This window comes from Cuculus canorus, chromosome 14, assembly GCF_017976375.1.
Source record: "Cuculus canorus isolate bCucCan1 chromosome 14, bCucCan1.pri, whole genome shotgun sequence".
NCBI lineage: Eukaryota > Metazoa > Chordata > Aves > Cuculiformes > Cuculidae > Cuculus > Cuculus canorus.
In genome coordinates this window covers 3,555,273-3,572,184 of record NC_071414.1, presented here as the reverse complement: position 1 = coordinate 3,572,184, position 16,912 = coordinate 3,555,273, and the positions used below count along the sequence as shown (strand labels likewise).

General features: G+C 45.4%; 1 protein-coding gene across 5 annotated transcripts in view; it reads left to right on the top strand.

Annotated features, from left to right (window-relative positions):
• FGF18 (fibroblast growth factor 18) overlaps positions 1-16,912 on the top strand; it is a 79,383-nt gene that overhangs the window by 23,878 nt on the left and 38,593 nt on the right. For 2 of the 5 annotated variants that reach the window (XM_054079609.1, XM_054079608.1), the window contains exon 3: positions 7,824-8,004. In XM_054079609.1, the coding sequence (XP_053935584.1) occupies positions 7,824-8,004 (181 nt within the window). Of the gene's footprint in view, positions 1-2,927; positions 3,250-4,511; positions 4,604-7,246; positions 7,269-7,823; positions 8,005-16,912 lie in introns of those variants that run through there. The other 3 variants (XM_054079610.1, XM_054079611.1, XM_054079612.1) reach the window with 3 other exon arrangements.

Below are 16,912 nucleotides of genomic sequence, written 5' to 3'. Positions count from 1 at the left end.
GGGGGCTGTGGCCAGTGACCTGGTTCTGAATCAGCGAGAATGGGCAGATGCAGGTGGAGATGTGGAGGACGGGGGTGTTGGAGCCCGTCTAAGAGAGCTGCGTTGCAGCATTTCGGCAGCACTCTCATATGGCCTTGGCACTGGCAGCAGCACTGGCCAGAGGCGCCTTCCCTTCCTCTGGTTGCACGCGAGTATGGCTGGGATTTTAAAAGTCATTAATCAAGGCTGAAACCCTGCTCTTCCCCAAACTGAATGATTTCCCAAGACGGAACAAGTTTAAAATGTCACCATTTCACAAATTATGCGTTTTCGCAGTTCTGGCTAAGGCTCACTCCATCATCAAAAGGAGAAATTTGGTTTTCTCAAAGGCGGCATCATCTTTCTCTAGAAAATGGCCAAATACTGACTGATGGGCCATAAAACATTCGTTTCCTCAAGCTCTTTCAGGTTCTAGTTTTTTGGCACCCACCCACCTTCCTTGTGGTTTCATACCTGGCTCAGTAACAGGGTTGTCTGCCCTCTGAGGGACGATGGACACGTTGCTTTAGGGGAGCTGGATAGCAGTGGTATGTGGCTTGGAAAGCTGGTGGGATCTTGGGGAGATGCTGGGGGGTTGGCTGAATGATAGCTGTATTTCTCAGGGGCTGTGTGTTTTGGAGAGAAGGAAGGTCTGATGCTGCTCGAGGAGATTTAACGTATGGCCTCTCTGAAAGCGGCAGGCAGCTCTTTGGAGAGAAGGAGGCTCAGCTTGCAGAGCAGCTTTTGGATCCAAATATGTGTCACCTCACTGAGCTGTATGTCCCCTGTTCCAAGCCCTAGAAACTTCTTCTCTTTGGGTGTTGGTTAACATTTCTGAAATCCAAAGGGACGAACAGGCTCGACCCACTCATCACCCTGTTTCCTTCTCCTTTCCAACTCCATCCCTAAATGTACTTCACTTGGAGCGCATTAAATAAAGTGAACATCATTGAATTTCACATACTGCAGCAACTTGAAAGCGCTCAAGGCAAAGAAATGAGGGGCTCAGTTTCAGAGCATGTGTGTGCAGGAGTGGGGAGAGCTCTGGGTTTCTTTCTGTGATGGGCTGATGTCTCCTGCACGAGGCTGTGCCAAAGGAGAGCTCAGAACTCATCCTTCTTGCAGGCAGGAGCTCCTCTGTGGTGGGGGAGGCACGGGAGGGGAAGTGGAGGTGGAGGTAGTCTGGTGCTTGGCTTTCTTCCTTTCCCAGCATGGTGGAATGGAGGTCGGGAAGAAAGCAGAGAAAGGGAATAGCGTAAATGCACCTCAAGGAGAAGCACAAGGGGGGAAAGTATTATTCAAGCTGAAGGACACTGTTGGTACAAGAATAAACAGATGGAAACTGGATATGAGGAAGAAAATTAAGGCAGAGAATATTAAGGAAGTGTTTCTAAAACAGGCTTCTAAGGAAGCAAAGACAAAAGATGGTTCATGACTGGATGTATTAATGGGCTACAGAATGGTATCACTCTTGTGGAGGGAGATGTTTTAGCATTAGAGTTTTAAATAGGGCATTAATGCTTGTCTGATGACATAATTTCCCCACAAAAAAAAAGAAAATCAAAAAGTATTTCAAGTGAAATACTTGGTAAATGGCATGGATGGAGTCTTTTGTGGAGTTTGGGTGGAGGCGTGTCTCATTTCTGCATCATTTTGAACAACTGCCTCCATGGTGTATGTTGTTGCCCTTTCTCACAGTGCATCCTGGAGGGTACACAGTCACCATCCAAGATGACACCTTCCAAGACTGAGAGTAGAACTTGTTTATTTTGGAAGGAAAAAATGTTTTCCTGTGGATAGCAGGAAGAAACACACACCAAAACACAGGTCAAAGTTCTGTTATGTTGAAAGGCTTACTTCTATTTGCAATTCTGGCACTGTCGCGCCACAGGACACCTCCTGCTGGATCAGGTTGCTCAAAGCCCCATCCAGCCTGGCCTTGAACACCAGGGATGGGGCAATCATGACTTCCCTGGGCAACCCATGCCAGTGCCTCATCACCCTCACAGGAATAAGTTTCTTCTTAGTATCTAAGGAATATGGAGCTTTTTTTTGTGTTAGACGGATTTCCAAATGTGCTTCTAAAGCCGAGAGAAGTGAATACGTCAGAGCAGTGCACATCTGCTTCTGTCTAGGTTTGAACGAGGCTCTGTAACCTGAAGGTAACAATATCCTGGTGATGGACTGACTTTGCAGTTAAGAGGAGGAAAAAGCAGCGAATAAGGAGTGCATTGAGTTTCACTGTATGTCGAGGATGGCTGTCATGGTGAGTTAGCAAATCCTGCTGTAATTGGCATAGAGGAATTTTGCCAAAGTCATGGAAGCAGAGTGGTTTGTTACTTGCCTTTGTGGATTTGAGAGAGATCTGTCTTGGATATCCTCTTGTTGACCTTATCGAGGTAACTTTCATGTGTTTAGAAGGTCAAGGATAAAATCATTAATATTAGGTTGATTTGATGGCTGAAAGGTAATAAGTATTTCCTGCTTATCAGATTGGGTTTGAAAGGACTTTGATTTGTTTATCTTTTGCAATCGCTACAGCCCTTAGCGAAAGGGATTTTGTATTCCTGGTTCAGTTTGGGGAATGACATATGGTTTACTCTCTGATGAGGCTTGGAGGCTCCGTAGGATAAAAAGCAGAAAAATCAGGAAATTCTGAAGTCCAGCTCCCAGCTAACTCAGCCACGCTGTGGGCCTTGGACATCTCATGCTGTAATGCTTTATGACACGAACAATAACAGATTAACATCCCCTTTTACTGGAAAGCTCAAAATAGCAAATTCGAACTGCGCAGAGGTTGGTTAGATGGGAAGCCAAATCATGTAAACACGGCTTGGCACTGTGAGGGTTTCGTTGACCTTGGCGGGGCTGGGATTGCTTTCCGTTCACAACAAGGCATTGGCGTTTGCAGAGATGTGGCGCAAGCTCGTGTAGGACTAACATCGCAGTGCTGCTGTCAGAGGCTTTTGCTGTTCTTAAACGTTTCTTGGATTACTTAATGGTGAAACCTTTGGCTGTGTCAGCAAAATGGTCTTTCCCTGGTCTTCCATCTGGGATTTAACAAATAGGAGAGTCATTCGTTAAGCTGAAGGATTGTTGTAAAGCCATTTAAAATGAAATCCTCTCATTGTTTGAGAATCATTCGGCAAAAAAACCCACTTGAAAATCTCCCCGTGTGGCCTGTCTGAAGACAGATGTCGTTTCTGGTTTCTGTGCCTGCTTGGAAAGGAGGTAGGACTAAATGCACCTACCCTGAATGATTGGGAAAGTATAACAGGGAGGAGGGAGAGCTGCTTCTTTTCAGGAGCGAGACGTTTCTGATGCATCAACTGCTTGAAATGATGGTTGTTTTAAAAAGGAATACTGTTTATTCTGTTGGATAGGCTGTGTGTTCCCAAGTGGTGATTTAGGATGTCTTTCTAGCTGTATATTATCATTGAAAGAATGTAGTGATAAATAAATAATAAACGGGTGAGGAACTGATTGAAAAGAAAACAACAAGAGGAGGAATAAAAATGAAACCAAATTTGGTGCTCTGTTCTAATGACAGGGATTTTGCAGACTGTAAACCATTGGCAAAGAATGAGATGGAGTTACACGAAACCCACTTATCCTGAGATGCTGAAGCTGTCCTTCACAGCCAGTGGGCTGTACTAGTTGGATAGATTTGCAAAATAGACCACAAGACAACCCCAAATCCCACCAAAGCACTGGAGGAGATCAAATAATACAGGAAATCCTTTTCCTCTTCGTAGCAACTGTCCCACATTGCTGGTTGGGAGCTAGAAGGTACAAGCAGCCGTTCATTTCAGAGACCTCTTGTGCTCAACTCTTGCTACCTACAGCATGGACGTGTGGACAATTAGATTGAAAGGCCAGAAAACAAAGGTGGTCATTTTGCGGATGATGTTTTTATATGGAGTAATAGCATGTTATAATAGTGAATAAGGAAAGAAAGAAAAGATTTCCTTTTGCTTTGATGAACAGAAGTGAAAGCCCTTAAGTTTTCAAGTGGGTCTGGGACTTAAAGAAATTTCTGTGTTCGTTTTTGTGTGGTTGTGATTGTTATGGAAATGTGTTTGGGGGTGGATAGGCTTGGTTTTAGGTGACCTTCTTGAGTGAGTGTTGGCGATCGGTTCCCAAAGGAGGCATGTGTTACTAATTTTTTTGAGATTTATGAAAGAGAATCTCTCTTATGGTATATATAAATGGATGTTCTTATCTCAGTAAAGTTAGCTGCTTGGGGGAGCATTCTCTGTAGGGCAGGGAGACTGTGAGAATGGATTTCAGCAATGATCAAATAGGTTTTATCTCATGAAATCGACACTGCGTGAAATTTTATTTTAAGAGTATTGATATTCTCTGCTGCGGGCCAGATGCAGCCCAGGCTGGCACGGCTAATTCACCTTGGCTGCGCTCCAGCAGAGCATCCTGTTTCAACAGAGTGACTAAGTGTGTGCTTATCTTTCAGCAGGCAGCTAAATCCTGGCGGTTTCACTGCTGCTCTGGACCACAGCTTCTTGACCAGGGGAAAGCTGCAAGGAGAACCTGTGGCATGTTCCTCCTCCAGGATTTCTTTCCCTAGGTTAGAGCTGGGCCTGTTTTTGGATAAGTTATGGAACAGGCTGCCCATGGAGTCTCCACCCCTAGAGGGGTTTAAAAAACATGAAGATGTGGTGCTTTGGGGCATGGTTTAGTAGGCACAGTGGTGTTGAGCTGATGGTCAGACTGGATGAGCTTAGAGGTCTTTTCCAACCTTAAAGATTCTGTGAGGGATACAGTCTAGGGCTGACTTTGTTTCAGGGGTCGGGGTCCTCTGCTGATCCCCACGCCAGGCTACTGCTGGGTTTGAACAAGGTGTTGGAGTTGTGGGGACGGCTGCCAGGCCCTTGGCTGGAGGAGAAGGAGATGTCATCCCTCTGGGCTGTGGCGAAGGGAGGAGACACTTAATTAGCTAATCTTGGGCAGGAGAACTGTGACAAACATGTGCAGGCGTGTTCATGGCACGTCCGGAGCTGACCACAGCGCAGTATGCTCCATGGGTGTTCCAGAGCCTGTGTCTTTGGGCCGGGGCTTCTGTGGTGTGAGCGCTGGAGGACAATTAGAAGAGATAATTAAAACATATTTTGGAAACAGATTGCCTTTTCTATTTGAAGTTTCCAAGAAAGCAAAGCAACCTGCCCTTCCCCCCACTTCAGATCCCACCTGTTTTGGTTTTTTTTTTTCCCTAGAAAAATGTGAAATTCATTAACATGTGGTGAAAGCAATGTAATGACGTCATCTTGATTTAAAATCTGTTTTAAATCTTAAAATGATGGAGCCAGAATCTCTAACTACAAATAGCTTTGCTTTTGTGGGTACAAGCAGATTGTCAACATTACTCGAACGTCTCTGGTTTTAGTAGTTTAGCATCCTTTGCAGGAGTACCATTTGAATAGAAAGCAAGTGATGCAGGAATTAAAAAAAGAAATTAATATTATTTATGTCAAAAGACAAGTCCTGCTTGCTGTGCTTAGACGTAGCTGCGGCAACTTGGGAGAGGAAAGCGAGCAGAGCCTGGCTCCAGTGAAGGCTGTGAGCTCTGTCAGCATCCTGCGGTGCCCTCCTGGCGGGTGTCGTGGCTGTTACTCCTCTTGCATCCTCAGCTTTGGGTCATGACTTCTTGCTGTGCCGTCTTCTGAGAGTGGGGAATATTGTGATGGTTAATTGTGTAATTCTTATCTGTCACTTCTGTTGTTGCCTTAAATGTCTGTTTAGACCCAGAATCGACCTGAACCTCCTTTGGCACAGCCTGTGAGTTTAGCTCCTGCTGTCTGCTCCTGGCTTCTGACTGTAAAATAAGAGACTTAAATCAGTTTCTCTCTGAGGACTTGGGATTCCAATAGTATAATCCCAGCAATTAATAAGGACAGCAAAGGCAATCCCGCAACATCCCTGTGAACCTCGTGGCTGTTGCCACTGTGCTGAATATTGTGTTTTTGTTTGAGTTGCTTAGTGAAGGTCTGGTGCTAAGCAGCACTGCCTGCCCTAAGTTGTCCTCCCGCTACTGATCTGTGTGTCTACTCGATAACTGGAAATGCCAAAAAGTTATTTTGAGTTTCTGACTTTCTGGGAATATGTCACTTAAAAATATTTGCTAATATTTAAGATGACAGATGCAAGAGGCTCAAGTGAGGCTGTTTTACGTTTTGTGGCCACTTGGTTTTATGTGTTTTAGCCTGGAATGGACCTGAAAGAGGATTTATTGACCCTTTTTCACTTGCATTGCCAGCTCCACCCTCACACCAATATAGCGGAACACTGTTGCTTCCAGGCTAAGAGGACAAGTTCCCTGTAGTGGGAATATAGGAATGGTTGGACTTGATGATCCAAGAAGTCTTTTCCAACCTGGTGCTTCTATGATTCTATGTTAGGAGGAAAAGTAGTAACTCTGCTAGGAGTCAATGGTGTTCCTCTGCCAGCCCCAAACCTACACATCATTAAATTCCCAACTGATTCTCAAGTATGCATCACTGAATTCCCATATGATTCCTTTTTTTGTGGTGGATTTTGTGTCTTGCTTGCAAGTGGTGCACAACATTAGAACTCACCAACAATGAGCAGAATTTGAATGGTCTTTGTCTTGGTCAAGTTAAAAATTGCCTGGTGTGTGTGTGCCACTTGATAATCTTTTGCTTTTGGTTTCTGAATGTTTTATTGTCCTGTGAAAGGAGTCTGTCACCAACATATTGTCCGTCTCTAAGTTTGGATGTGGAAAACCAGTGTGGATGTTGTGCAAATGCCCTTAGGGACAGATAGTGGAGCAATTTCTGGGCTCTCGTATTGTTTGGGTGTAAAGTGCTTTGGGTCCTTACTGCCCAGCCTCCCCTTTGGGAGAGCATCTTCAGATCATCTAGGTTGTCTGGTCCTCTGACTTTAGGCAAGGCGGGGCAACTCTCTGGAAGCAAAAGCCAGAATCCTGTTTCTGCGTTTCTTTGGAACAGTTAAGATAGGAAACAAGACCTCCAGAGAAAGGCAGATGTGTCAGAGAAACTTTCTGGTGTTATTTTAAGACTGTAGTGAACTAAGGTTATTTAATCCATTAGCCAGAAAGAACAGATGAACTGGCACAAGCAATCAAACCCTGCTGATAATGGCTTTCTGGCTGGACATGTTAGTTTGGCTCTCACTGGTCATTTCGACCCTGTGGAAGTGTGCAGAGGTGCATCCATAGACGGTCACTAATGAGCTGGCTTCGCTGAAAAGCAGAGGTGAGAAAAAAAGCCAGGCTGAAGAGTGCCGATACCACTTCTATCTTATTACATTTTATGCCTGCACAAAGCTAGAGTCCAATCTGCTGGTGTCAGCACAGCTTTTTCTCTTAATTTCATCCCTGCAGTTAATCCTGGGAATCAATGCTGAAGGTGAAGCCCAAATTCTCTGAAACTGAGTTGTCTGTCCCCTTTCTCCCATATGTATCCGTGTATACAGGTAGAGGCCATGCATATGCAAGCAGAGCCTAATTTATGGCCAGCATTGCCAACCAGGATTAAATCAAAGCAGGACCAAGCAGAAGTCTTTACTCAAACACTCCCCGCCTCCCGATGCAGTTTGATTGTAAAAACCCAGGTTTAGTTTACTGTTGAGAGCCAGCTCAGGCTAGAATTGCAAGTTGAGTGCCGATACCGTGGCGGCAGCGGTCAAGTGAAGGGCAGCCAAATCCAAGTCTTCTTGCGCCAGATTGATGTGCAATGTTTCTGTCCAAGATGCTTGCTTTGTTTCATGGTCTCTTCTGTTCTCTTCCTTCCCTCCCCATCCACTCTCAGATGTTTGCTGCCGAGGAGAATGTAGATTTTCGGATACACGTGGAGAACCAGACGCGAGCGAGGGACGACGTGAGCAGGAAGCAGCTTCGGCTCTATCAGCTCTACAGCAGGACAAGCGGGAAACACATCCAAGTGCTCGGCAGGAGGATCAGTGCCAAAGGAGAAGATGGAGACAAATATGGTAAGAATATTTACTGGGATCCCCCAGGTTCCAGGTCAAAGGCCTTAATGTTGTATGTTGGGCTGAAAAGCTCTTGAGACAAAAAAAAAAACAGGATAAAAGGGAAAAAACCTTTCCCAGTTAAGTACATGGGATTTGTTGTGTTGGAGGAGGCTGTCAGGCCAGCTTCCCACTGCAGGCAGTTCCTACAGCAGTGTCATACTCCGGTCTATTAGTATATGATGTTGCTTGAGGAGAAAAATCTTTTTCTGCCCAATGGATGAGCTCACAGGGTGCCTACTGTAATTCATAAATGATATCCGGGTTGGTGACTGGTATGTTCTTTTCCCGAGAACTCTGGGCTTGAGTTTGGGTGAATCCAGTGCTTCAATGAAGTGCTCTCATGTTTCTAGGTGGTGGTTGTGGGGCATATTTGGTTTGAGATGAAATTAAGCAGACTTTGGAGCTTTGAGAGCACCCTAGAGGTTAAATTGAATCTCATGGTGTGTGGATCCTGCAGGAACGCAAATAATTGAACTTCCCTCAGGCTAGCAGTGTGTTCAACCATTGTCATTGTGATTTGCACACAAGCGATGTGCTAGAAATGCTGTTAGGAGGCTGAATTATGAAAAAACTCTGTAATCCTGGTACATTCTGAAATGGTTGCAGTAGAGATACTTTTACTCCAGTTAGTTGCTGGAAGGATGCTGTTCAGAGAACTGGTTCTTTTTCTCTTACGGGTGTCCAGCCCCATGTGTTGATGCATTGCTGCAGAGGTATGTGTATGCGTTGGCTAGCGTACACGTTCGTGTGAAGATAACTTCACATGCAACACTGGTGAGGTGGGGATGGGCTATGATGGCTGCAGGTCAAAATCTGGAAACGGTTGTTCCCTTGGGGAGCTTCAGGCAGGATGAGGTACACGCCATGCCTACTGCGTGCACACTGCCAGCGTGGGCAGAGGAGCAGGGCGAGCTGTGCCACGGGAGGTGATGGCTAGAGAGCACCTGGCTGGTGTGAAATGAACCCCCGCGTCTATAGTGTAGAGTCATAGAATGGTTTGGGTTGGAAGGGACCTTAAAGCCCAACCAGTTCCACCCCCTGCAATAGGCAGGGACACCTTCCACTGGATAAGGGAAGCCCCATCCAACCTGCCCTTGAACACCTGCAGGGAAGGGGCATCCACGACTTCCCTGGGCAACCTATCTCTCACAGAAAGCCCTGCCCTGAGGTCCCCTCAACCTTGTCCTTTGTCATTCCCAGATTTCCAGAAAAAACGGGAGCAGAAAGTGCCAATTGGCTACTAATTATTGTGTCATTTTATTGCATTCATCCTCTCAAGGTTTGATATGTAAACTAGGCGCTACGTTCTCACTGCTGGCTTCCCAGGAAACACTCTTGCCCACAGTGACTGTCAGGTAACGTGATGTAGTTTTCCTCTCCGTGAAAGAAGGCAGCATTTACAGTGGGGTGCAGCAGGGAAGTGTGCCCGTGAGCAGCTGACAAGTGCTAATTTATGTGTCAAAGCCCATCTTGTCCCCTTCATACATATGCAATCGTGTCTGAACAACAAATCCTCGCGCAGGAGCATGCTCGTGACCGGTGGCAATGCTGCACAATGGCAGAGCTTGAGGTTTCCCATCTGGGGAGCTCCCCAGTGCCTTCGTCGCTGCTCGCCACCGAATCCTCTTTCCTTCTGGTTGGTAGTGTCCTTCTAACAACCTGGGGCGCTCGGGCCATGGGGTGCTCCCTCCCCCTCACCTGCTAATAAAACTCCTTGATGCATCAAGCTGCAAAGCCTTCCTATCCCTTGCCGTGCTGAAAGGTTATGGAAATCTGTTCATCATCTTGCTTGGCACGGGAATACTTAGAGCATGATAATCGGGGAGACAGTGAGGTGGGGCATGGAGGTCCAGGATGTGACCATGCAGAGCTCCTAGCTGTGATAATGAAGGGGGGAGAGATGTCAGAGTTACTGAAGTGAGAACCATCTGTGTTACAGCCAAAACTGGATACAAAGGCAATGACACAGGATTCATTATGTGCTGGGAACCCCTCCCCCCGAGGCATTATTATGGAGTAACCTTTGATCAAGACCAGAGAGAGGCTTAAACCAGGTCTGGGGATCTCAGCAGTTGCGAACTTTTGATCCACATCTCCGTCTTGCTGGTCGGATCTGCCTCGGAGGGAGGACAACTTTCCTCTCATGCAGCAGATGGCTGGTTTTCCTCCTGCCCTTTTCTCTTCTTCGCTTTTTTACAGCCCCTACGCTGGCACGGTGAGTCAGAGCCAGGCTTAGCACTGGGGAGTGCCCGGCTTATTTCTTTGCTACATCGCCCTTGTGGATGGTGCAGTTGTCCCACAGATTCTCTGCTGTCCTAGCCCTGTCCCCATTGACAGGGGAGATGATGGTGAAGGTGATGTGGATTGATGTCCTAAGGCAGGGAAGGCTTTGGAAAGATGAGCAAGTGGCAATGTCTGAGCAAAGGCAAGAGACGCCTGGAAAGGTGCCCGTGAGCTGGCTCCAGCCCTGAGTTGTCCCAACAACTCAGTCCCATTAAGGTTAGGCAAGGGCAACGCAGACTCAGTCTACATGTGGGAAGCTCTGTGCGGCTGAGGTCCATAATGCTCATCACCAGTAATGAGCACCAGCCAGTTTTAAGGATAGTGAAGCTAATGATATTTTAGCACCTCTTTCCCCTCTCCATTCACAACGGGCTAAAGAACAGTGTCCAAGTGAAGAGATGCTTTCTCACCACCCCCCCCCCCATTCTTTCTTTCTTTGCACATGTACAGTTTCCAAATGGCTGGCGTGGGAGGGCTGTCCTGCCTTTGAAGGGGAGGGTAGTTTTATTGCAAGGTTTTATTGACTTCCGTAAAACTTCTCACCTCTTGGTTGAAGAGAATGCCCAGAAAAAGAGGGGAGGTGGCAGATCTCAGGCGGTGAATTGCTCCTTTCCAGGCAGCCACCATAAGTACAGCAGAATGACCAGCCAGCCCTGGGTCAGGGAGAGAAGATACCGCAAGGCTGGGGGGGTTCCAGCTGGAGGAAACCCCCTTGTGTGTTTTATTCAGGTCTGCAAATTGCATGTGCAAGGAAGAATGCAGGCTCTGCAATGCAGAGTTTTGTTGGCATAATAATTCCGGTGTGTAATTTTTGGTTTATGCATTCTTCAGGGCCAAGATCTGGCCCCATGTGTCAAATTATTAAATGGCAAATTAAGTCAGTTAATAGAATTAATTGAGTCGATGTAATCCTTTTAATCAGATGGATTTGATCCCTTCTCAGATGAATTAGAATCCATTAACAGATAAGTCAATTATTGGACTAAATTAAATCTAATCATAATGCCTGCTGCTCACAGCAACGCTAATTAATCTAAATACACTTACCTATCTCCCAAGGTTGGGTTTTTTTAAGGCTTAATTGATGTTCCTAAAGTGCTCTGAGATCTTTAGATAACACACGATCTATGTGAGCAAAATATTATCTCTTAACAGACTATAAACTAATTAAAAGACTGATCTATTTACAGATTGCATTTTTACTTTAATCTCTTCAACCTAATCAGCAGGATATTGCACTGTCCCAGAAAAACAATATTCCTGTTATAAGCTTATTGTTACTTTACAGGTTCCTAAGTGGTCCTTTCATTCAGAAAATTAAAGGGAGAAGGAGAAAAAACAACCATTAAAGTGCTGACAGAAAAAAAAAAAAAAGAGAAAAGGACCTGGAACCTTTATATTCTTCCTCCGATAAATGGTACAGATAGGGAACAGAGGGATCAGTGACCTGAAACCTTAGATCCTTTCATTTATTTTCATTTCACAAAAGGCAGAAGACATTCTATCCTGTTTGTTCACGATCTTTGTATCCAGCACAGTTGGGGAGACAGCTCTCTTGGTTGGGTGAAGGCATTTTTTGCCTCATTTGTATTTCACAGCTATGTGATTTTTGTTTTAATTTGTCCCTGGCTACTGCTGTCCTGCAGGGTGATGAGAAGTGATAGCCATCAGGAGAGAGGGAGGGAGGTGTGAGAAGCCTTTGGGCTTGCCCTCTCTCTGGAGGTAACTTTTTTTGTGTGAGTGCTTGGGTGTCCTGCAGGCTGGGATGTGGTGTATGTAGATAGGTTATTAGTCACTGTGTTCCAGGTTGCTCTCCGGTAGGATTTTGTCCATTGACCTAATCTATCACAGGTTAAAAAAACTCTTGGGTCCCCTAGAAGGTTATAAACTGTCTATTTTTTTGACCAAAGAAAAGCTGGGGGGGGGGGGGCTCTGTATCAGGGAGTGCAGAGATAGGATGAGGGAGGAGTGATTTGCAGCTGAAAGAGGAGAGATTTAGATGAGATCTTGGGAAGGAAGGAATTTTTTTCCTGTGAGGGTGGGGAGGCCCTGGCCCAGGTTGCCCAGAGCTGCCCCATCCCTGGAGGTGTTCAAGGCCAGGTTGGATGGGGCTTGGAGCAAACTGATCCAGTGGGAGGTGTCCCTGCTGTAGGCAGGGAGGTGAGACTGGATGGGCTTTGGGATCCCTTCCAACCCGAATAATTTCATGGTTCTGTTTTATAAACCTTCTCGTTTATAAACCTTCTGGTCTAAACCATGTGAGGCTTTGTCTGAGGATACGTGAGGGGCAGTGCACAGGTGTGACATTCAGTGATTTCAGCCACCCAGGGAGATGGACCTTGAGCCAGTTAAGTCCTCTCGAAGACTCCTCCGGAGTTCTGTGAGTTTTAGGTCAGGACTCAAGTGATGCTCCTGTGATGGGAGAATTGGGGAGGTTAACAAAGCATGGATTTGCTACCTGAGTGTTGACAAATCTGGGGTCAGGTGGACCAAGGAGGGAAGGAAATTCAAGAGGTGATGTGCATGCGTGGTGCCAGGCATTACCTCCACGTGTCGCGGGTGTTCCTAGAATCGCAGAATCACTAGGTTGGAAAAGACCTCTTAGATCATCGAGTCCAACCATTCTGGTACAGAACATCATGCCTTGTACAGATTCAATTTTTCAGATGGTATGGGGAAAGCAAGATGCTTGTGGGGGGATACTGGTGCCTCCTTCCTTGGGCCACCCCAGCCTGGGTGATGTGATCCATAGCTTGCAGTCCCCGCCTTCTGTTCTAGCTTCCCAGAGATGCCAGTGGACAAGCCCAAGGAGAGCACGTTACAGCTGTCTAGACATCAGCCACGCTCCATCCCGCCAGAGATTTCATTTGCGGTGGAAGTGGGCTCTGTTCCATGAGGAGGTGTAATACGTGTGGAAAATATTATTATAGCAAAATAGCCTCCTTTAATTGACTCTAACTTTTGCAGGATTCCTTCCTAGGTTTGGGTAATCCTGTGCACTCCAGAATTAATGAGCTGACATAGCACTTCTTCGGGTTTGGCAGCCTGACAGCTAATTTAGAACTCCCTAAACTCATTTCACTAATGACTCCCATTTGTTCTATCTCAAAGCCTGGAAACAAATGCAAAATACCAGTGCCATTGTCCCATCTTTAGCAAGTCATTCTTTCCCCTCGGTATTTCTGGCACCTTAACAGCAAGCAGCCTTGGGAAACCTGATTAACCCTTTCCCTTCCTAGAATACTTAAAACCAATTTTGATCCCTCTCCTGGGAAGATCAGGAAGGAAAAACTAAACTCGTTGTGGCTGGAAGGTGCAGAATTAACTTGCAAGAAAGAAGAGGGATGTGGCCAAAGTAGCGGTTGGGGTTAGTTAAATATGACTGTATTTTCACAGGCTAGACACTCAGAAACCTGCTTATCTTCCCAGGAAGCAGGTATGAGCGAAGCTCAGCCTCGCATCAATTGTGATTTGCTCTGTAATTTATTGTGCTGAACCACCAGGATGGCTGTTTCTTATTTAAACGGCGTAGCGCTGCCTCCAGTCTCTCCCCATTACAGTTTTGACATGACAACAAGACAAATAATTTTTTTTAAAGACCTTTTATCTTCTAAACCATTTATTTTCACTTACTTAGCCCGGGGGCAGCGCTGACCCCAGCGTAAGGGATGATCATTCACCATGGCAGCTGTACAGTCATATGTGTCCTGGGGACTGGCCTGAGCTGGAGAAGCCTTCGCCGTCCAGCTGCTGTGTTGTGCCTCTGGTTTTGTTCCCTTCTTGCTCAACATCCCCTCCTTGCTTTATTAGTTTTTTTTTTGTCCCTTAAAATGTCTCTCCTTCTCATCTGCAGTGGGGCAGTGGTGGAGTTTTCCTTTGAAAGCAGGCGTGGGGATGAACTGAAGCGCTCCAGTGAGGAGCATCAGCTGCCTTCACCTTCCAGGCGACTCCAAAAGGTTCAGCAGCTATTTGAAATGTGCTGTGAGCATCTTCTATGAACCATCTGTACGTTTAAGATGTTCTTATCTTTTATTGTACTGTATTCTGTGCCTCTCTAAGGTAGGGGAAAGCTCTTCTTAGGCAGGGTGAGAAGTTTGGGTAGAATAATCTAAGCCGTTTGCTTTTGGATTCACGACATAGCTATTTGTTGCAAGTTTACTTTTGGTTTTGATCACTGCCACCCCAAGGTCCCGCTGTGGCCAGTTTCATACCTCAAGTTCAGCTCTTTCCGCAGCAGAGCCTGTTTTGTACCTGTAGTAACAGCAGAAGCTGTTGTTTATTTTATCTCTGCGGTGATTTTTGATTTCCCTGCTTCTGGACCTGAAAGATAGCTTAAAGAGTCTTGAGTTTTATAAGAGAAGAAAAATATCACCTTTTTGCTCTGTGTCTGAACTTCAGCTGTCTATAGTCTCTATGGTTGGAAACCATAGGCCTGTCTGTCAGTAAATATTAGGGACCTAGAAATAACGAGCAGAAGTAATTTAGAGGTCTGCTGATAATTTGTCATTTTTAATTTCTGTGTGGAGTGGAAAGCGAGCTACAAAGTGAAAAATCTTTATTTTCATGCAAGTTCTAAAAGGATTTTTGTTAACAGTTTGTGTGTGTGTATCATTCTGTGCTGCGATTTAAGTGTTCCCATTAGAAATGCAGAATAGGAAATAGGATCCCATCTGTGAGCAATTTAAGAGGAAGTGAGACAATGGAGTCGATTGCTGCTTCAGTTTAGATAATCAATACAAATATTATTAGTATAGTGATTTATCTTCCAAGACACTTTATGAAAATGTGAATGCCAGACCCTGAAGACAGGTCAATATGATATTATCTGTTCCTGCCTTGCTGTAATGATGATTTTTCCCATGAAGCTCAAACAGCTGCTTTGCTAAATGTCCTTCCCTGGCTGTGATTAAATAATGCAGAAACAAAGTTAGAGCTTCCCTTTCTCCTCCGTGACTCTGAAAACACACTGTGCGTATTAGTACAAAGCTTACTTTTTATCTGAAATTTATACCTGAGGACTGCCAAGTGGATACTTGGAGATGATCTTTAAGGTTCTATCCAGCCCTAAACATTCTATGATTCTATCATGAAGTTCTTGAAGAAATTTGGATAATTTAAAATATATTTCTAGGCCATGAGCGATTCTGTGCACAAAGGCTGAGAGCGCTCCTTTGAGTTTATTGCAGTTGTTTCATGTTAGTGTCTGTTATCAAGCCTTGTGTCATGGTATCTGAGAGTTTCCCATATCTAAGCATTTGGCCAGTTATGAATTCAGGTTGGTTCTTGGGATGCAATTAAAAGTACCCTGCAAACAGGCTAAGTCTACAGTTCCGAAAGGTTTTCTTAATTGCTTTTACTTTGGAGAGGGAGGAAGGAAATCATCATCAATAAATTGTTTTGTAACTTTTGGCTTTGGCGTACATTGTCATGCGTGTTGTCAAGTGGCCACTGAGATTTGTCCTTGATTGGAGGAAATGAAAAATGTCAATAACCCTATTAAGAACATGCCTAATTAAAGACAGGATGGGAAATTCAAAACTGAGTGTGGAAAGAACATACTTCTGCTTGAAGATAACATGGGATCTTGCTAGGTTGCTGCTTGAAAGAACTAAAGTCGGTAGCTTGCCTGGCTGGAGACTTGATATTTGTGGTTTTTGCCTAGTTGCTCAGCTGGAGCATCTCTTATGCTCCGCTTTGCCCAGGTTACGTGGTAGACACTGAGGCTGGACCCTCTTGACAGTGAGAGAAGGATCTTTGCTCCTCACTTACAACAAAATGGCACAAATGTCATCCTCTCGGTCTCCTTTTGTGTCTAAACCTCTTCTCCAAAGCAAGGGTTGCACCATTCCCTCACCTTGTAGGTGTGCCATCAGGATAAAAGCATTGCAAATGGAGAGATGCTAAAGAGATGATGGCTACATTGGTAGCCTGCTTAGAACTAATTGTTTAGTGTTTTTACACACTGTGAGACCGTTCCTGTTTTCAGGTTGGGATTTCCACAAGAAAGGCGTTAGACTTTATAAAAAACTAAGGCAATTTAATTGCTCAGATTTCACCTCAGCTCTTTCAAAAACCAGATAGTCAGGAATTTCCGCAGCTGCGAGGTGGAGCACAGCAAACATTAACAACGCCAGCAGTATTGCATGGCTGTCTGGATGAGGAGGGAAGAGCCCAGTCTCCTGCAAAACTGCACCGAGCCTCAGGCTCGGCGGAAAGGTGAAAAATAATGAAGCTCCAAAGAGGAGAAATTGCTGATGCATGACACTTGGAAATCTGGAAGAGTCCAAAAAAGGAGCTGAAAATACCCCCCAAAAATGACTATCTGTGGCTTGAACGAAATAGTGTCCGATCAGCATTCAGAAACCGCTGAATTCAGGCCGTTCCAATACTGGCATTTTCCAGACTGCCTGCCAGTCGGATGCAGAGGAGAACACGTGTAGAGCGTCTGCGGTCTCAGCGCTTGCAAGAAGGGGAAGGCGAGCTGGAAGTAAAGGGAATGAGAAGGCCCAGAAAAAAAAACCAACTGTTTTTTCTTACTGTGAGGAAGAGAAGGGGGTATTGGGGTTGGAGGGAGATGGTCACG